Source organism: Anticarsia gemmatalis, chromosome 23 (assembly GCF_050436995.1).
Source record: "Anticarsia gemmatalis isolate Benzon Research Colony breed Stoneville strain chromosome 23, ilAntGemm2 primary, whole genome shotgun sequence".
NCBI classification, from domain to species: domain Eukaryota; kingdom Metazoa; phylum Arthropoda; class Insecta; order Lepidoptera; family Erebidae; genus Anticarsia; species Anticarsia gemmatalis.
Window position 1 is genome coordinate 7,946,576 of NC_134767.1, and position 19,199 is coordinate 7,965,774.

At 36.8% G+C, this 19,199-nt stretch overlaps 2 protein-coding genes and 1 non-coding gene across 5 annotated transcripts in view; all 3 read left to right on the forward strand.

The window, feature by feature from the left end:
* Nucleotides 1-19,101, forward strand: part of nahoda (DOMON-like domain-containing protein nahoda) — a 107,373-nt gene extending 88,272 nt beyond the window's left edge. For all 3 annotated transcript variants that reach the window (XM_076130093.1, XM_076130095.1, XM_076130094.1), the window contains 10 exons: nucleotides 73-308; nucleotides 6,236-6,427; nucleotides 6,973-7,120; nucleotides 7,556-7,772; nucleotides 8,346-8,572; nucleotides 10,145-10,317; nucleotides 11,025-11,234; nucleotides 11,732-11,895; nucleotides 15,601-15,716; nucleotides 17,691-19,101. In XM_076130093.1, coding sequence (XP_075986208.1) covers nucleotides 73-308; nucleotides 6,236-6,427; nucleotides 6,973-7,120; nucleotides 7,556-7,772; nucleotides 8,346-8,572; nucleotides 10,145-10,317; nucleotides 11,025-11,234; nucleotides 11,732-11,895; nucleotides 15,601-15,716; nucleotides 17,691-17,698 — 1,691 coding nt within the window. In that variant the 3' untranslated portion in view covers nucleotides 17,699-19,101. The remainder of the gene's footprint in view (nucleotides 1-72; nucleotides 309-6,235; nucleotides 6,428-6,972; nucleotides 7,121-7,555; nucleotides 7,773-8,345; nucleotides 8,573-10,144; nucleotides 10,318-11,024; nucleotides 11,235-11,731; nucleotides 11,896-15,600; nucleotides 15,717-17,690) is intronic.
* LOC142983204 (uncharacterized) lies at nucleotides 796-6,223 on the forward strand. The gene has a single exon (XM_076130096.1). It carries the CDS (start codon nucleotides 1,742-1,744, stop codon nucleotides 3,956-3,958), a length of 2,217 nt encoding a protein of 738 aa, XP_075986211.1. The 5' UTR covers nucleotides 796-1,741; the 3' UTR covers nucleotides 3,959-6,223.
* Nucleotides 13,952-14,024, forward strand: TRNAR-UCG (transfer RNA arginine (anticodon UCG)). Its single transcript has one exon. It is a non-coding gene; the product is annotated as a tRNA-Arg (tRNA).
* Nucleotides 19,102-19,199: the final 98 nt, after the last annotated feature.

The window sequence follows — 19,199 nt, forward strand, 5'->3', positions numbered from 1 at the left end:
TGCGTTGATAGATCACTATGTCAGTCAGTCAGTCAGTCATTGGTTACTTTACTATTACTTTTTCATCAACAGAAGAAACAAAGGTATCGATATCAGGTGGTATTCACCCCCTACCAGACAAGTGTGGGGGTCAATGGCGTCTGCCAGCCGACTGCGACCCCACCGGGAAGACCAACATCACGTGCCAATACGTCGCCTCCTGGGAGTACCTCGGCCTCAAGAGGGGGAAGGACTCCGTACGTTTCACCATCACTACCACTCAGAGCAAGTACTGGACCGGCATCGGATTTAGCGATAACAAGAAAATGGTAAGTTTTCTTTGATTCTTTGTGGTGGTGGGTTCGAAATATTAGGTCGGGGAGAAAGTCTTTTCGCATAATAGTATATATGAACTTGTAATAAAATCTCTTTGGCTTCAAGAATCACGAATGAGTACACGGTTCATTAGGTTTCCTTCAGTGAGCTCGTGAGGTACCCATATATCGAGCTTTTTTGTGTAGAGAAAATATTTTATTACAAGTTCATACATACTATAATGCGAAAAGACTTTTTCCCTGACCTTATAATAGGAATGATGACGAAAATTACTGAAGACTATTTTTTTTTTATTTTGTATAAAGAAACATTACAGTTAGTCTTAATTGCAAGTAAACTTGCCAAACTTTGATGGCGAGAAGCGCACTTTTACAACAATAAGAACGTAACAATAAACTATAAAAAATATCAGACTCGTATTTTTACTATATAAATTTAATATATAAATATATAAAATTATTTTAGCTTTGACATGGGTGAACGATTTTCTTTGTTACTTGTGTTTGCCTGTAAGTCAATGAGCAACACTGATAATGTGTCATATGTTGGCAATCCTACTGAGTAAAATAAATAAATAGGTGGCTTTCGATTAAATATAGTAAATAATTAACTCTACAATAAAGAATTGCAAATTGCAAATTGGAACTGTTTGATTACTTGTTAAGATTAATTATATAATTTTGTAATTCAGTCATCATCCCTATTATTATTTAACAATAGGAATTGGGATAGATGTTATTTGTACATTTTCTGTGGGATGCTTATTTTATGTGGGTGGTGGAATTGTTGCTAATATTAGTATACTACCAAATAGCACTCATTTCCATTTGTTGTGACAAAGCAAGGTGCTCTTATTATCGGGCTATTAAAGGATCCATGACATTAGTATACGGAATATGGGTCATAAAACTTCGTGCTTTTCAAAGCACGTAAAGCTTCAGTACGTCGCCGGACCTTTTGTGATGGCATTCCGTTTTACGCCTTGCAAGTCACCTGAAAGAGAGAATTCAACTGTTCAATCTTGAACTTGACCAATATAACCTGAACCTCTCCAGCTGAGCTTAGAAGCTCATGCTTGGAGTTGGGTGCTAATCAGTAAGTTCACTTTTGATTGCCATTTTATTTCCACTGTCCGCTGTAGGCCGAAGTTGGTAGGATTTTATAACTGTAGAAATATTTATAGAATTTGGACTGTAAGGATCGAGGATCCGACAGTCGACGTGGGCAGCGGTCAGGAGGGGTGAGCGATAACCTCATCCGAACACGACGTGCGCCGGCCCCGCTCGGTTTCCGAATACAGCCAGCATTCCATTCACGCCCGTCATCTGCTATTCGTACTCCACTACCGGGCGCCTACCGCATCCGACCGCCGAGCGCTAGCAAGACACACTTTAAACGCCTTAGCAAGACGCCTCTACCGGGTTCTATGAGGACATCCCCGCTAGGCTCTATCAAGCCATCCCCGCTGGGCTCTATCAAGCCATCCCCGCTGGGCTCTATCAAGCCATCCCCGCTGGGCTCTATCAAGCCATCCCCGCTGGGCTCTATCAAGCCATCCCCGCTGGCCTCTATCAAGCCATCCCCGCTGGGCTCTATCAAGCCATCCCCGCTAGGCTCTATCAGGACCCCCCCGCCAGGATCTATCAAGACACCTCCGCCGGGCTCTATCAGAACACCCCCGCCAGGATCTACCAAGACACCTCCACCGGGGTCTATCAGGATACCCCCGCCGGGCCCTATGAGGATACCCCCGCCGGGCCCTATCAAGACACCCCTGCCAGTATCCACCAAGACTCCTCCTCCGGGCACTATCAAAAAACCCTCGCCGATTATGATCAAAACGTCTGCACCCGGTGCTATAAAGGCACCTCCGGGTATTATCAGAACACCTGAACCTTCTATGAAAACCCCTGTGCCGGGGTCTATCAAAACACCTCTCCCAGGTGCTACAAAGACGCAACCATCTGAAGGCAAAATCCAAATCAGACTGCCACCAGGCAAGGGCCAAATGACTCCGTCCCCAACTAAAACCCTGATCCTACCGCCGGAAAAAACCCGAAACCCATTATCGGTCTCTAATAAGACACCACTACAGCGTTCCAAGCAGAACCCGATGGGTGATAGCCGACCAACAAAGACCAATGAACAAACTGTATCTTCAAAAACTAATGATCAGTCAAACCCCGGAGGCAAAACTGTAAAGACTCAGACGACTTCATCAAATACCAATGGTCAAACTGTTCCATCAAAGAGCAATGATGAAACCGTCTCATCAAAAACTTATGATCCAACAGCTATGAAAAAGACTGAGGACAAAACTTTAAAGTCACAGACGGCTTCATCAAAGATAAATGATGAAACTGCAGCATCAAAGCACAATGATCAAACCATTTCATCAAAAACTAATGATCAAACAGCTTTGACAAAGACTGAGGACAAAACTTTAAAGTCACAGACGCCTTCATCAAAGATAAATGATGAAACTGCAGCATCAAGGAACAATGATCAAACAGCTATGACAAAGACTGAGGACAAAACTTTAAAGACTCAGACGGCTTCATTAAATACCAATGATCAAACTGTATCATCAAAAAGCAATGTTCAAACCGTTTCATCAAAAACTAGTGATCAAACAGCTATGACAAAGACTGAGGACAAAACTTTAAAGTCACAGACGGCTTCATCAAAGATAAATGATCAAACTGTATCATCCAAGAGCAATGATCAAATCGTTTCATCAAAAACGAATGATCAAACCGCTATGACCAAGACCGAGGACAAAACTTCAAAGACTCAGACGGCTTCATCAAAGATAAATGATCAAACTGTTTCAAATGATCAAACAGCTATGACAAAGACCGAAGACAAGACTTTAAAGACTCAGACTGCTACATCAATAACCAATGGTCACACTGTTTCATCAAAGAGTAGTGATCACACTGTATCATCAAAGAACATTGATCAAATCGCATCAACAAAGACGAATGAACAGACAGCTCCGTCTATGACCAATAGTCAGACGGCTTCATCAAAGGCCAAAGATCAAATCGATATATCAAAATCGAATGATCAACAGCCAAAGACTGAAGACAAGACTTTAAAGACTCAGACAGTTACATTAAAGCCCAATGATCAAACTGTTCCATCAAAGAGCAATGAACAAACAGTTTTATCAAAAACGAATGATCAAACTTCATCAACAAAGACGGATGAACAGTCAGTTCCGTCCATGACCAATAGTCAGATTACTTCATCAAAAACTAATGACCAATCCGTTTCCTTAAAGACTACTAACGATCAAACTGCACCATCAAAAACTTATGATCAAATTTCTTCAACAAACAAGGCAACAGACAAATCTTTAATGTCTTTGCCAAAGAACAGTCTACCCAATACGAACTCTGTTTCATCACAGATTGGAGATATAGGGCCTAGTGGCACAATTGGTGGACAGGCATTAGGGACGAGTGGTACACAGGAAAATGTTCCACAAGATACTGAGACGGAGGGAGATGAGGAGAGTTCAAAAGAGATGAACTCGAAACAGGATTCGAAGACCTCAAGTGTGAATTTAACGCCAATGTGGAGGAAAGTGCTTGCTCCTTTGCCGGGTGAAACCCTGACTCCGGCAGAAGCTGCGTGATAAACAGATTAATGAAGAAGTCGGTATCATAAATAAGCAATGCTATTTTCGAAGATGTTACTTAATAAACCCCTAAAAATTAATGTTTTTCAATGCATAACTGATATTTAATTGCGAATTCAGATCATTGATATTCAATTAAATTCTGATTGTTGGATCTCAGATAACAGTATTGCTCATTTTAGAGCTTTTAATGGCCCATCTTACAATTGAACATTATTATGACTTTATCGCAAATTAAATGGATTTCGCGTATCTCGAAAATCAACTTTATTATATTTTTGATCTGCAATTTCTTGTAACGAACTGATCTTTGTGTCATCGGTTTTAGCAATGAATTGTTGTGTGACTAAACCTCATATAGCCATTATCTTGCCATGGACGTGCCATAATCTTTATTATATGCATTTATTATGTTAAAATATGTGTAGTGTTAGTCAAATTGTTTTGTATTTGTGCTCTTCAATAACAGTAATTATTTCAGAATTTATTGAATTAAATATATTAGTACACTTTATTTAAACCAATTTGTTTTAATCATAGTTATGTATAAAATGTTAAGTGAATTAGTGAATTATATAGCAATCCCTCAAATATTGACTGGTTTTAATGTCTAATGATTCTGTTTCATCATTATTTTCATGCTGAGTTGTGCATCGTACATTTTTGTATGAGCCAAAGTTGACGAAATGGTGACCCCGGCGTAAACGTAGGTATAAAACAATTAATAAATACATACAACAGCTTAATAAACATAAAAAAATATATTAAAAATAATGTGCTTACTATCTGTGGTTAATTTCTGCTTTTAGGCTTACCTGTGTAATTTTTGCATTGCAAATCATGACTACTATAATTTATCTATACTTCCATACTAATATTATAAATGCGAAAGTAACTCTGTCTGTCTGTCTGTCTGCTACTCAATCACGCCTAAACTACTGAACCAATTTGCATGAAATTTGGTATGGAGATACTTTGGTACCTGAGAAAGGACATAGGCTATATATCATCACGCTATGACCAAAAGGAGCAGAGTACCAGTAAAAAATGTAACAAAAACGGGGAAAAATTTTACCCATTCTCTCTTATTGCGGGTCAGCTAGTTCTAAATATGTGTAAATAAAGATAGTGCCTTTTATTCTTAGACCCGTAGATTCCGTAAATAATTGAACATATAAAGAACGACCCACACAGCTGCACGTGTAAAATAATGAAAATGCTACGATTTCTCAAAAAAAGTGTAGATTTCAAATGGTACTGTTGTTTGAAAACCTATTCATTACCGAAATTAATAATGTTATTATTGTTAACTAGTTCAAAAATAGTGTTAACTCGCAAGTGCCCTTTTATTATTATTTACTGCACGCTTGGCGTAGTGGTTAAAGTGGTCACCTCGCCGCAATAACCGTAGCGCCACGTGTGGTGTGTCCGAATCCCACCCGGGACAAATATTTGTGTGATGAGCACGAGTATTTGTTCTGAGCCTGGTTGTTAATTTATCTATATAAGTATGTATTTTGAAGTATTTAAGTATGTTTATCAGTTGTCTGGTTACCATAGTACAAGCTTTGCTTTGTTTGGAATCAGATGACCGTGTGTGAGTTGTCCAAAAATATTTAGTATTTATTATTATTTATTTATTCACTTTTTACTATTGATTGATAACTTAACAATAATTCACTTGTGGTTTTGCTTGCTTATGTCTCCTTTTCACGTTATGGTAATTACTAATCTAAATAACCTTTCTTCCTAGCCTAAAGCTAAACTAACCTTACATTAGTAAGATTCGATCTACTTGTCCTAATTTTTATATTTGTGCATGTTCAAATCGTTTTATAATTCTTATATTAATTGTATGAATGTAAACAATAGGGATGATGACTATTATTTATTTTTTAGGCTGTCTGAAGCTAAATATATTAAACAGTCTTGTATTTTTGACATCGCATTAATTTCACGCTTTTATTTTAGTACGTTATAGCTTTGAAGGACCTATCACATAATACAATTAACCCCCATTTCAAGACCTGAAAGTGGTTTATACAAGTCACCTTTTATTTATTTGAAACGCCAAAAAATATGTGTGTAATTATTTTTTATTACCTATTTTACCAACTAATTAAAATCTCATTTTTTATTCCATATTATTGGTATTTTCAGATTTTACATTTTATAACAATTAGTCATCATCCCTATTACCGCTTATAACTATGACCTGTTATTGCTGTAACCTATAATAAAAACATAAGCAATAAACCATATTCGTTTGTCCAGTCTCAATCAGACGCAGTTATCGGCTGGGTGGACACGCGCACCAACCGTCCCTTCATCATGGACACCTGGGTGTCAGGCTACTCCGCGCCGAGGGTCGATCAGCGCCAGGACTTGAGCAAGGAGGCAGGCAGTCTGATTGATGGAGTCACCACGCTCAGCTTTGTGAGGAAGAGGGATACTGGCGATCAGAAGGTATGATGTGTTTTTTCTTCTTATCTTGTGCTTATCTCACATTCACCCCCGGTTTCTGAGTACATTTTTTTGTATGAGCTTTAACGCTATTGAATAGATAAACTGCCGCTAAATGTTCCACAGAAACAGGGGGTAAGTGGAATCTACAAAGTATGTTTTCTTTCTCAAAAAAAGGCCGTTAAGGTATGTATTTGGCTGATGTTTTAATTTCCGACGGCCTGCCTGACTGTCTGACGTCAATCCGCCTTGGGAAAAGTATGATTTGTTTTTTGTAGTCGGATATGGGATAGACTGTAGGTATTTTACTAATATCATAAATTTTAATGCAAATAATAGACTATTTGGATGTTTGTTACTCAATCACACGAATTGAATGGATTATGTTGAAATTTTGGTACACAGATCGTTTATAACCTTAGCTACCACTGAGAGAAACTGAACTTTATTTTCATGCGGACGAAGTCTCGGGCCGAATCTAGTACTTACTTCATACAAACCAATAATAGTTATATAGTTTTCAATACAATATCTTCTATTTGTTCCAGGACTTACCGTTCACAGACACCCAGTGTCTGTACATGATGTTCATCACGCAGGGTGGCGGGTTCGACCCCGTGAACAAACGCACCAGCAAGCACATGACCACGCCCATCGTTACTGACGAGAGGGTCTGCATCAAACCTTGTGGACCTGGTGAGCGCAAACCTTAAATGTTTTAAATTGTAGTAATAAACTTAATTTCAAGTGAAATGTACTTTTCGTCCAATACCTAAATGTTATTCATTATTTCCAATCATTATTTTATCTAGCTTTGTTTTACTCTTTTGATGCACTTTTTATTTCTATGCAGACTATCTAGTTAACTTTTACATTAACCGTAATATAACGGATTTTTACACTAAAATATAAACCGCTAAAAATGTTACAACTTACAATGCTATTGTTGAAGTTCATGCAATTAATTCCTTCTCCTAGAGAGAAATACTAAAGAGTTTTAAATTCTTCTTTCAATTATTAAAGACGGAGTTTTCTTTCGTGCTATTCCCTTTTCCTAGAGTTTCCTACCTAGAACATCACTTTACATTACCTAATACACACACAATCATAAAACCACACACATTTCCTCAGAACCCACAGAAGAAGAAATAACAACGGAACCGATCCTCCCCGGACAAACATCTTACACCATGTTCATTCGCATCACGGGCCTGGCGGACAGCTTCAAGCCGCCCGCGCCTGGCTCCAAGGAGTACGACGAGCTGAGCGCGCAGGTCGTTGACAACATCGCCGGAGAGATCAGCAGGAATAAGGGATACCATGGACTTATTGTTAATGGCTTTATGCAGTAAGTATATATGTTTAACATACATACATATCACGTCTTTTTCCAGGTGTAGGTAAAGACCAAAGAAGGTCACTTGATACGATCCTTTCATACTTCCTTTGCCTCACTCACATCCATACATTTTGTCATACAGGACCACCGGTTACGAATACTATGCGCTTGATATTTTTATATTTGTTTAAATTAATTCATTACCGCCCCATTGCTGAGTACGTGGGACGGATGCAGTTAATATTCTAATTTATAATTAGACGATAAAAAATTATATAAAAAAATATAATTTGTTCTAATGGTGAGATGTAACATCGTGATAAAATGTTTCCAGACTGAGGTTTTTTAAAAATAAGAGAGATGTTTCTGCGCAAACATTTCTCTCATTCTGGGAATATACCCTTACTAGCACTTACCAGTGGGAACTCTCATAAAAATCCTTCGCATAAATATATTGTGTTTGCAAGAAAATATTACTGTAAAATACTGGTGAGCTGCATCAGGTGTGACTGGAAGCCGAAGAGAAAGGTTAGGCTGATAACGCAAGAAAATCTTACTAAATATATCAATAATTGTCCACAGGAACGAAACTAAAGCAATAATAGCGGAACTGACCCTCAAGTCCATAGAATCCAACACAATAGAAGGGTCCACTGGTAGAGCACTAGACTCTACACCGGCTAACTCTACGGAAGACAAAGAGAGTGGGGCGGAGAGATGGGAGAAAGTGGTGAAAGATACTCTGGCGCAGGGGAAAGTGGGCAATCTTAATGTTGATCCTGAATTCTTGGTGTTTGAGCCGCAGAGCCGTGAGTAATGTTTATAGATATATTTTTTGTGATTTGCTTGACGTTTCGGCGCCTCTTCTTATTTTATGGTTAGTGGTCAACCTAGTGTCAAAGTTGTTCAAGCCGCCCGAAGGCCTTTGACGTGGCTTAACGACTGTTATCTTAATTGAGAACAACCGGGACCGACTTTTTACCTGCCCTCCGAAGCACGGAGACGTCCAGTTCAAATACCACTATGCGGTCACCCATCTATGGAATGACCGCGCCAAGGTTTGCTTAACCCACAGATCGTTTACCGACCGGTGAGCGCAACTGGCTACGGGCGAATCGTTTCGGCGCTGAATTAAAATGTATAATCTAGTTCCTATAGGATATTAAATACTGAAATGCGAAGAGTTTTAAACATAAATGTGTGATCTAGTTTTTAAAGAATAATTATTAATAATTAATTTAATACTAAAACGCGGAGAGATTTTTTATTGTTGTACAGAAAAAATAACTATTCACGTGCTTTTAAACTATTTTATCTGTTATGTTTTTTTAATGGATCGAGTATCCTATATACAACGTGCCGCTACAAGGCTTATTTCCTTCAACGTATGAGTAGGGTTAGGGGTGAATAATCATGGAACAAACAATAATAAATGATCTCTAATTGAAAATAAAATGTCACACAGTCACACATAATAAATAATAAAATAATAATTTTAATCAAAACAGTATTACTCTATAGATAAATTCATACGTATCACAAGACTAGAAATAATTACTTACGCGTACGCTGGAGCGGCAACGTCGCAAGGCTCGCTATCAGCGCCGGCGCGTCTGGATCCTGTGACGACACTGATATGTGTGCTTATGCCTAGCGGAAAAATGTGGAAAATCGTAATTTCAGTTTAACAGAGAATTAGTGTGTGACATCGTGTAAATGTGTATCTATAGTACATATTTGTGTATCCACCCACTGCAGAGCTATTTAAAAAAAACGCACAAATATTTCGTGCGGCGAATGCATTACCTACCTGCCGACGAGTTATAATCACTTAGGTGTTGTTACTTATTGTTTATCACTAATTACTTCGAGTGCTTGGTAATGCGATGCACAATGTTTAAATTTTTTCGTGTTTTATGTGATCGCAATCTCAACGGATACAAAGCTCTAATCGTGTTGCATTTTTGCGCACACACTTGCTAATAGGTAACAGATCTCCTGCTGAATCCAAGGAACATCTACGGTGTGTATTAGGCACGCCAACGACACAAACACTCACTATTAGTCCAGTCAAAAAAGCAAGTGTAGAGTGCGTGTGCGGGATCCTAAGATATTTCTTCAGAAATTGGTTCAGGATGCTTAGAGCGTAAACATACTAAAAATGCCCGCCTCTAGGAGGGGCGCCGGAGTTGGGCGTCTGTCAGACGGCGCACTCTTCGCTCACGTTTTCTTCGCGGGCTTAACTGATGAGATGAGCGCGCGCTCTTTTCTTTTATTGTTTGACGCGCGAAACAGCGTGTGTGTAAAGGCACCTATTGATTCGGCTGTCATATGATTCGTGAATCCGGGTTTTTAAACTATCTTCATTTGAATCCCTCCAGTGCTGATAGCCCGTCCGACGGAGGAGGAGCCGGGCAACGCTCGCTCGTTCTTCGGCCTGGCCGAGACCAAGCTGTGGGTGGTGGTGGCGTGCGTGCTGGCGCTGCTGCTCGTGGCGCTGCTGCAGGCCGCCTGCACGCTGTACCGCGCGCGGGCTAGTGCCACCGTCAATAAGGTACGTGTATACTAGTCTGGCGGAGACCAAGCTGTGGGTGTGGCTCTGGATTCTACAACTTAATTATTGTCACATCAGTCTAGCCTTACTTCCAAACTATGTTAGAGTCGGCTTCCAATCTCACCGGATGCAGCCGAATACCAGTATTTTACACGTACCGACTGCCTATCTGACCTCCACAACCCAGTTACCTAGGTTATAACACGATACCCCTCGGTAAGACTAGTTGTCAGACTTTCAAACTGCTGACTACTGATAACAAATGTCGAAGAAATTCGAAAATAACAGCCGAAACCCATAATTTGTCGTGTCTTTCGAAACACGAAGGAACTCAATATGTATAAGATGGTCACCCATCCATAGATCAACCTCGGCAAGCTCTCGTCGCGGTCTCATGTCTCTGTCTCGCTTGCAAACAGTCACCTTGGCGTCTTCTTTCCGATTTTTGTTTCTGACTGCTAGTTATACAACATACCGGCCTATTTATCTATTTGTTAATGTGAAGTATGTGAATGATAGACTGTAAGCGAGAAATCTGACGCAGGACCGGCTAATTTACCTGCATTCCAAAGCGCCAAAGTCCATAACCTAAATGTCTTAATTGCAGAAAATGCAAGGTAAAATGTAGACCGTGAAATCGTTGCATTAAAATGTTACTTACCACTAAATACTGATTCAAACAGTGACATTACTTATCAATATTGTAGGAGCAACTAATCCCCAACTCAGCGTGGAAGGACTACTCGACGTCGAACACGAACTACGCGTTCGAGGCGTTCGACACGTCGGACAAGTACAACAGCACGGCGTCCACGGCGCCGCTGCGCGCCCGCGCCGCGCGGCCCAGCGACCCGCCGCCGCCGCGCCCGGGCAGCGCCAACCTGAACGGACACCAGAATGGCAAGATGACGCCGAAGGTAATGTTATTAACCTTTACACACACATACATACATACATACATACATAAACTCACGTGTTTTTCCCACAGCGGTAAGGTAGTGGTAGAGGGAGATCAGAAAACTTATCCTTATACGTATCAATTTAGCCGTTTAAAAAAAAGGAGTCTCTTCTGGTCTGTACCTATTTTGTTTATGTTTGTCAGGTCATAACTTTTTACTGTTGAGTGGTAGTGCTTTCTATGTAGATTTTATAAGTAAGTACTATTTTAAAATATTGATATAATCGTGTTTGTTCATGAAGTCAATAAGTGTTTTTTTTTTCTTTTAAAGTCGAAACAAATATATGTGCTACTATTATAAAATTTGATAATTTCCTACTCTTTCATTCTGCTGACTTTTCGACCAAATAATTGCATCTATTTATAAGTGGGAAAACAACATCAAACAGAGATCCCTCTCACTACATAAAACAGTCAAATATCTCAAAATGTATTAAGTATTCCAAAACTTTTCAGATAAACGGTTCAAACGTCGCCCACGGCGCGAACGGCCCGCACGGCCCGCCTCAGTCCGGGCGCCACACGCCCAAGCACCAGAACAGCGCGGCGCAGTACTACCACGAGACTCGCTCGCTGCAGCGGCCCAGGGACCGACACTCGCAACCCACCGGACAGTATGGGTGAGAACATTCACATCGGTCTTCTAATCGTATGGCTGTTTTTTTGTTTTTTTTTAATGGCGATTCTGGCTTTAAATTCCGCCAATAATAATGTCCTCCTAGCCGATATACGGCTACGGCGGTCAGTTTCATTGAAACTGACCATCTGTGCAGGACTTTGTTTATAGTGTCCAAGTGTGTGCACAATACACGGGTACACTCTCTATTCCATCACTCTCATAGTCTGGTGGGACGGTACACCGACACGACCAGTGAGAAGTGAGAGGTCAGGCGCAGGACCGACGGCGACACGTGCTCTCCGAGGCACGGAGGTCTTCGACCTCACCTTCCCAACTCCGGGCAATCTCTAAGAAATTCTTAACAGAAAATCTCAGAAAAGACTTTTTGGCCCGACCCAGGATTCGAACCCGAGACCTCTCGCACGGCAGCCCCATATCACACAGTATTAAATAAGATATATAAAAAAATATACCTATTTTTTCGACTGCTAAGCCACCTACCATCTTGAAACAAAAGTCTATCGTATGGTTAGTGGTGCAACCCATTGTCAAAGTTGTTCAAGCCGTTCAGCCTCTGACGTGGTTAACGACTGTTATTTAAATTGACAACAACCGGGAACGTCTATTTACGTGCCCTTCGTAGTATGGAGGTAGAGTACGCCACCATGCGGTCACCTATCTATGGAATTACCGCGCCAAGGGTTGCTTAACCCACGGACCGTTTACCGACCGCTGAGCGTAACTGGCTCACGTCGGTCATTCATATTAATATATTACTCTTATACAGGATGGAAAAATATGATGGGCTATGGAGGGCTTAATTCACTGAAAATTACATTATGTTATTTTTAAAAATAAGGCAACTCTGCATTCAAAGTCAAATCATTTATTCATTTAGGTCAAGTGGTGACAATTATGATAGTCAATGATACAGAGAGTGAATTTACCGCCAGTTCGGAAGGTCACTCTTTATAATCGCCAAATGGTTTTAACAATATTTTTCTTAGGTATAAATCATTGATGATGTAAGGGGCTGCTACCTACAATACAGAAAACATTATTCGCATCTAGGGGAAGTGGTGGGACACAGAGATCAAATGTAATTGTTTGTAACACCTATTGTATATAACCTGTGTTCACAAATAAATAAATAAATTTGAATTGAATTGAACTTTTAACAAGTATTTGAAATCGTCATAATATTTTAAATCTACCACCTTCGGAAAAGCTGTTGCTCATGAGAAAAAATAGCAAGAAACTCACGGCTTGCCCTTTTATTTTTTTATAAAAAAGGAGTAGGTATATTCAGTCACTATGCAGAATATTAAACAGTATTTTAGAAAGATAATCAGCATTTAATTATTTATGGTTTAAAATACATATATTTAGAGCAGCTTGCATAACTTTTTAATTTTCAGTCGTTTTTAAAAACTTCGTACTCCTGACCACAATTTATTATAACTGAAATTAAATAAATAAGGAGCTCTATATTTCTATCCTCGCACCACTTAAAATTCATAACAAAACAGTATTCTGTATACTTTATTTTTGTTCAACAGTAAAAAGCGAATGGTGCACTGTTCTGAAGAGTATACCGTTAAAAATGCATTTTTATTTTCTAAATAATAAAACAATATTAAATTTATACCTGATTTTATACTTAATATGAATGAAGCAATACCCTTACTTGTTTACAAACTTGAACACTTAATATGGCATTTAACTTTATTCGGGAAACACATTAATCATAAACCGTTACGTCATTAACAATACTATGACGTCACACAAAAAAACTACCTCTATATAAAAGCGAACGGAACAAAATAAAAAAAAACCGCTAACCAACTCGCACTTGAACGCAAACAATAGAAAAATCTTTATTTACAAACCACATTTTATCAACCAAAAATAGACTTTAACGCTATCAAAATAAGTTCTATAATAAATATCAAAGCGCCATCTACCAGTTGGAATAGTAAACTTCACATAAGGGTGAAATTCCTAAGGGTTTAAATTTATGGCGAAACACATCGATAATTTCGACGTTTCACTCACTAGACCGTGTGGCCTAATGGATAAGGCGTCGGACTTCGGATCCGAAGATTGCAGGTTCGAGTCCTGTCACGGTCGCAATCCGTAGTCGCATCTTTTTGTTTTAATTTTGACTAAAGTTCGTTTATTTGTTTATTATTTGATATTTTTAAATAATAAGTTTGAGGAAAATAATATAGTTTTTGTTGATAATACTTATTTATTGTTTATATTACAGCATTTCAACTAATTTCTAAACTTAATCCCTAATAAAAACCAAAATTAAATTACAATAATTAAATATTACATAAATCGTCGTAGTATTTCTCCTCATCATCGTCGATCGGTAACGTATCCAGAATGCTGGCAGCATTGCCACGTTGAATGGCAATGCTTATTTTTCTTTCCTAAGTAAAAGCCAGCAACCTGGTTATGCTTAATAATGAATTTGAACAAAAATTTTTGTTGATTTTTCCTTTACAATTATGTATATGCAAATCTTAGTATAAATATACTAAAATAAACTATGACTAATTATAAAAAAAAATAGTTGATAGGTAGTTCTAATTATACAATTTATAATAATAATATTAGTTTTGTTGTACTGTATAATTGACCTTGTACTACATTTTGCGACCTTGACGTTGACCTCGATGTGACCTTGCCCTCAAACTTGTATGTGACCATCACACGTGTACTAGTTTCTATCTGAGTGAAGAGTTTAGTACATTTTATGACCTTCTAGTATAATAGTGTTAATAGATTGTATATAAATATGTATATTTTTTACTAGAGGCCGCTCGCGACTTCGTCCGCGTGGAAAACCTTTCCGTGTAAATCCCGATCCCTCGGGAACTCCGGGATAAGAAGTAGCCTATGTGCTATTCTGGGACTTAAGCTACCTATATACCAAATTTTATCATAATCGGTTCCGTAGTATTTGCGTGAAAGAGTAACAAACATCCATACATTCTCACAAACTTTCGCATTTATAATAGTAGTAGGATTTTTTATTAACTACTTTAATGATCAGAACGGTAGTATAAATAATTAAAGATCACGTGGTCTCGGCTTCGATTTCCTTGACAGGCAGATATTAGTGCGATCCACAAATAGTAGTTTTCTGGTTGTATGTACTTTTATATCCGTTGTCTTTGTTTTTTTTAAAGTCCCAAAACACAAGAGCAAATCTTAGTGCGGAAGATGTCTTTTAAATAGAAAATTATGTTAGTGTACCCTTCTTTCACAACAAAACTATACCATATGCATATAATTTGGTAAGATATGGAAATTGTGTTTTAAAAAAATTAAAACGAACTTATATGTTTACTTTGTTTACCGTTTTTTCACAATATAACTAAACCAATATGCATATCTATTATCTATTATCTATACTAATATTAGAAAGCTGAAGAGTTTGTTTGTTTGTTTGAACGCGCTAATCTCAGGAACTACTGGTCCGATTTGAAAAATTCTTTCAGTCTTAGATAGCCTACTTATCGAGGAAGGCTATAGGCTATATAACATCACGCTACGGTCATAAGGAGCGGAGTATAAACGAAAAGTGTTACGAAAACGGGGAAAATTTTGACCCATTCTCTTCAGTGACGCAAGTGAAGTTGCGCGGGTCAGCTAGTAATTTGTTAAAGTATAAATATGTTTCTCCTCATTCCAGCTACACGGGTCGTCCAGAACGCGCAACGTACTCTCTCCCCCGCGGCGGTAGACCCGAGGGTCCGCTGTCAGCGCACCCCGACTTCTACTTCATGCCGTCGCAGAGGAAGTACGAAGGTGAAGTGGTCAGGGTTTATGTAGACTATAGAGATAGACAGCTGTAGGGGAGGGGGGATAGGGGGTGCTCTTGGTAAATAATTAGACACTGTAGTAGAATCTCATGATACATAGATATTTTTTGAAAGATCATCTTTATGCTTAGTACATTAATCTATTCAAAGATGCAGTTTCCTAGCACTGTCGTTTTTTATAGGAAGCTGCGTTAGTAAATACAGAGACGGTATAGTGTTTTGGGTTAGCAGCAGCTGCGGGATATAGGTCATAGTAAGGGGTATCTCTAGAGTAATAAGAGATCTGTTAGTATATAGCTGAAGAACATTTATTAAAACCTTTTGTTTCTTGCACGAGTTGTAGAAAAAGGGCAAGCGAGCATGAGAAGCTCAAAAATTTCGAAAATAGATGATCTAGTAATTTTTGGTTAGCGCTGCCTGTGAATAGTCTGATAGTCTTTTTTTCCTAGATTCCTACTCTCCTACAGTATCCTTCAAGAGTAGTACTTTTGTTATACTTAATCTTTTCTAATACTTTGGGTACATTTAGGGTATTTGCATGTATGCAATCCGGACTTACGTCACACTGACAAAAGGCCTTATTTATAAAAGCTTTACTGTATGCAATAATTATATTCTTGGGTCAAATTTATACTATGGTTTGGTAGTTAGACAAGGAAGTCTTTAATTTTAGTAAAGTTAGTATTTACTTTTAGTATATTTAGAAACACAGCTTTATGTAATCGTAGATTTAGAATGGGTAGCAAGTAGTTTAGTTAAACATACCTTTAGTTCAAAAAGAGCATATGCAAAAGTTTATTTAAAAAATAAATGACTTTTTATCACTTATGCCCTTTTTGAATAGAAGGTGTGTTAAGTTTTAAATCTAAGGTATAAATTAATGCTTCCAAAATATATTTGCCAAGTACAAAATACTAAATTATTGATTCTTTTAGCTTATTGAAAATGATATAGTACAAAATTATGCTTAACTAGTGGGTATACTTTGATTTCAATTATAATAATATTCACTATTTAAGGGTGCGTTTTATAAATTCTGAATGTTTCTATAATTTTCTCTGTAAAATCTTGTTTAAAAATGACATGCTAAGAAAATATTTGTGACTCTTCTCTGCTATGAATGAGATTTTTTCTATGTTAGCGCTTTATTTAAGTCATTTAGGTTTTATTATAGAACACGATAAAGAGTGGCTGACAAAACGTGAATTTATAAAAGTACCCTTGAACGAATGCTTTTGTAACAAAGTATAAATTAGTGCCAGTATTTAGTGAGCTAAGTAAGATAATAAAATATTAGGTTGGCTAAAATGGCTATATTAAAAGTTATTGTCGAACTCAACTTTTGACCTAAAACTCTATAAATACTGAAAACTCTATACAAACGTAAATAATGAGTTAAACATAAGAGCTTTAACTGCTTGGGATATTATTTGATATAAAAAATGCTTTCTCAAAACGGTGCACGTAGCTTATTTTTTTACACTGTTATGCTTATACTGGCTTTGATATGAAATGCAAATGCACTATATATTATATACGCCCAAGCTAATTATTATTAAAAAAAATATATAAAAACTAACTTTTTGAATGCCAAAATATGTATATTAAGATATTACTAAACCGCTTATTACTATTATTTTTATAATTATTTACTTATAAATTATACTTTAAAAAAATGTTACAATATTTCGGGCTCAGTTGTTAACGCATTTAGGACTACTAATAATGCAATGCCATCTAGTGACATTAGATAGAACTGATAGTTACAAAATTAACAGCTTTTGGGAAAATTTTAACAAAATTGACTTAAGGAAATTATTTAAAGCGTGGTGAATTATTTTTATTGGCTTTCAAATAGTTAACAGTGGGCATAAATTTTAAAACTAACGACTATTTTTGACTTTTTCGAAATTTTGTTTATTTTTTTTTTTATTTATTCGGACGGTTTGCTTTTTTACAGATTTTTGACGGAGACTACGCTGAATTCTGATAATTAGTTACCAACTTATTCTTACAAGTAAATGCACCGAATGTTTTAATTTAAGATTTTATTTCACATTTTATATTTCCAAACCAGATCTAGTCTCATGTCACAGTTTTAAAAAATAAGTTATTTTTCACATCTAATAATAATATAAACGTACTTAATATATTATATTATTTTTTCTTCTACAAAATATGTAAATATAAATTAGACTTGCTGTAAATTGCACAATTAGTTTTTAAGACTACTTATAATTTTTTAAGAATATGTTTAGGGACTTTTTATATTAAAATTATTGCCACCGCGTTTTTAAGAAATTTTATAAAGCTTAAAGACATATTCTGTTTTTGTATTATTCTACAAACGTTAATTAACCGACTTCAACTGAAGGAGGTTCTTAATTCGACCGTATTTATTTTTATAACGTTGGACTTTCCCTTTGTTTTCCAACTCGATAGCCCATGTCATATAATACGAATAACTACGATCATAATATAATTACATAAATACAAAAAATATGTGACCAATACAAAATAATGAAATGTTTCTATTAACTGTAAAAATCAGACGTCTTTAAGTATCCACAAGCCGGCTTTACACTTGCGCTTAAAGCGAAGCATTCACACAACGAGCATTTTGCCAAAAAACTACAATGAACTTGCTGTAAGAATAACATGACAGGATATTACAGAGAGTTCGTGAATTATTATATTAAAGAGGTATTACAAGAAAAATTGTACTTAGGAACAATTTTTAGCAAACATTAACACAGATGTTTAATAATTATTTATAATTATTTCAATAAGATTTTTATATTGAAACAAAACATATTGTTTTTTTCTTACCAGATGTTATATCATTTTTGTATCATCATATGTATATTGTAATTCGCTTTTCGCACAAATGTAAAGTCGGTGAAACATCGAGCGTGTCTGACCTTCAAACTTAGTTGAAATCAACACCATCTATATTACGAGAGCAGAACTAATATTATTATATCACTATGTATACTTCCACCTTTTATATAAAAAACAAATTATATTTAATTATTAGCGCTGATTTTTAACATTATTAAATAATTTTATTCGATAAATAATTTTGTTTGTAAGAGAAATTATTTTTACATTATATAAATATCCGCCAAACATCAAAATTATTCCTCAAATAAAGTTATTTAAAAATGGGAAAATCGAAGTCTTTTTGTATAAAAACTTTAATATTAATAGTTATAATTTAATGTCTATTGTACCTATAAATGACAGAAATAAATATAAATTAATAAATGGAACCGAACGAAATTATAACCAACCATAGTATTACAAATTAGTTATAAGGTTACCGTACCTAAGATTGTAAATGAAATTAAATGACTATTTTAAATAAAAAATACGCATTTTTATTTTATTTATTTTCAAAGTCCACCCAACTTTGCTAGAGTGGTGGACTCAAGGCCTAGCCCTTTCCTCATTCCAAGAGACCTTTGCC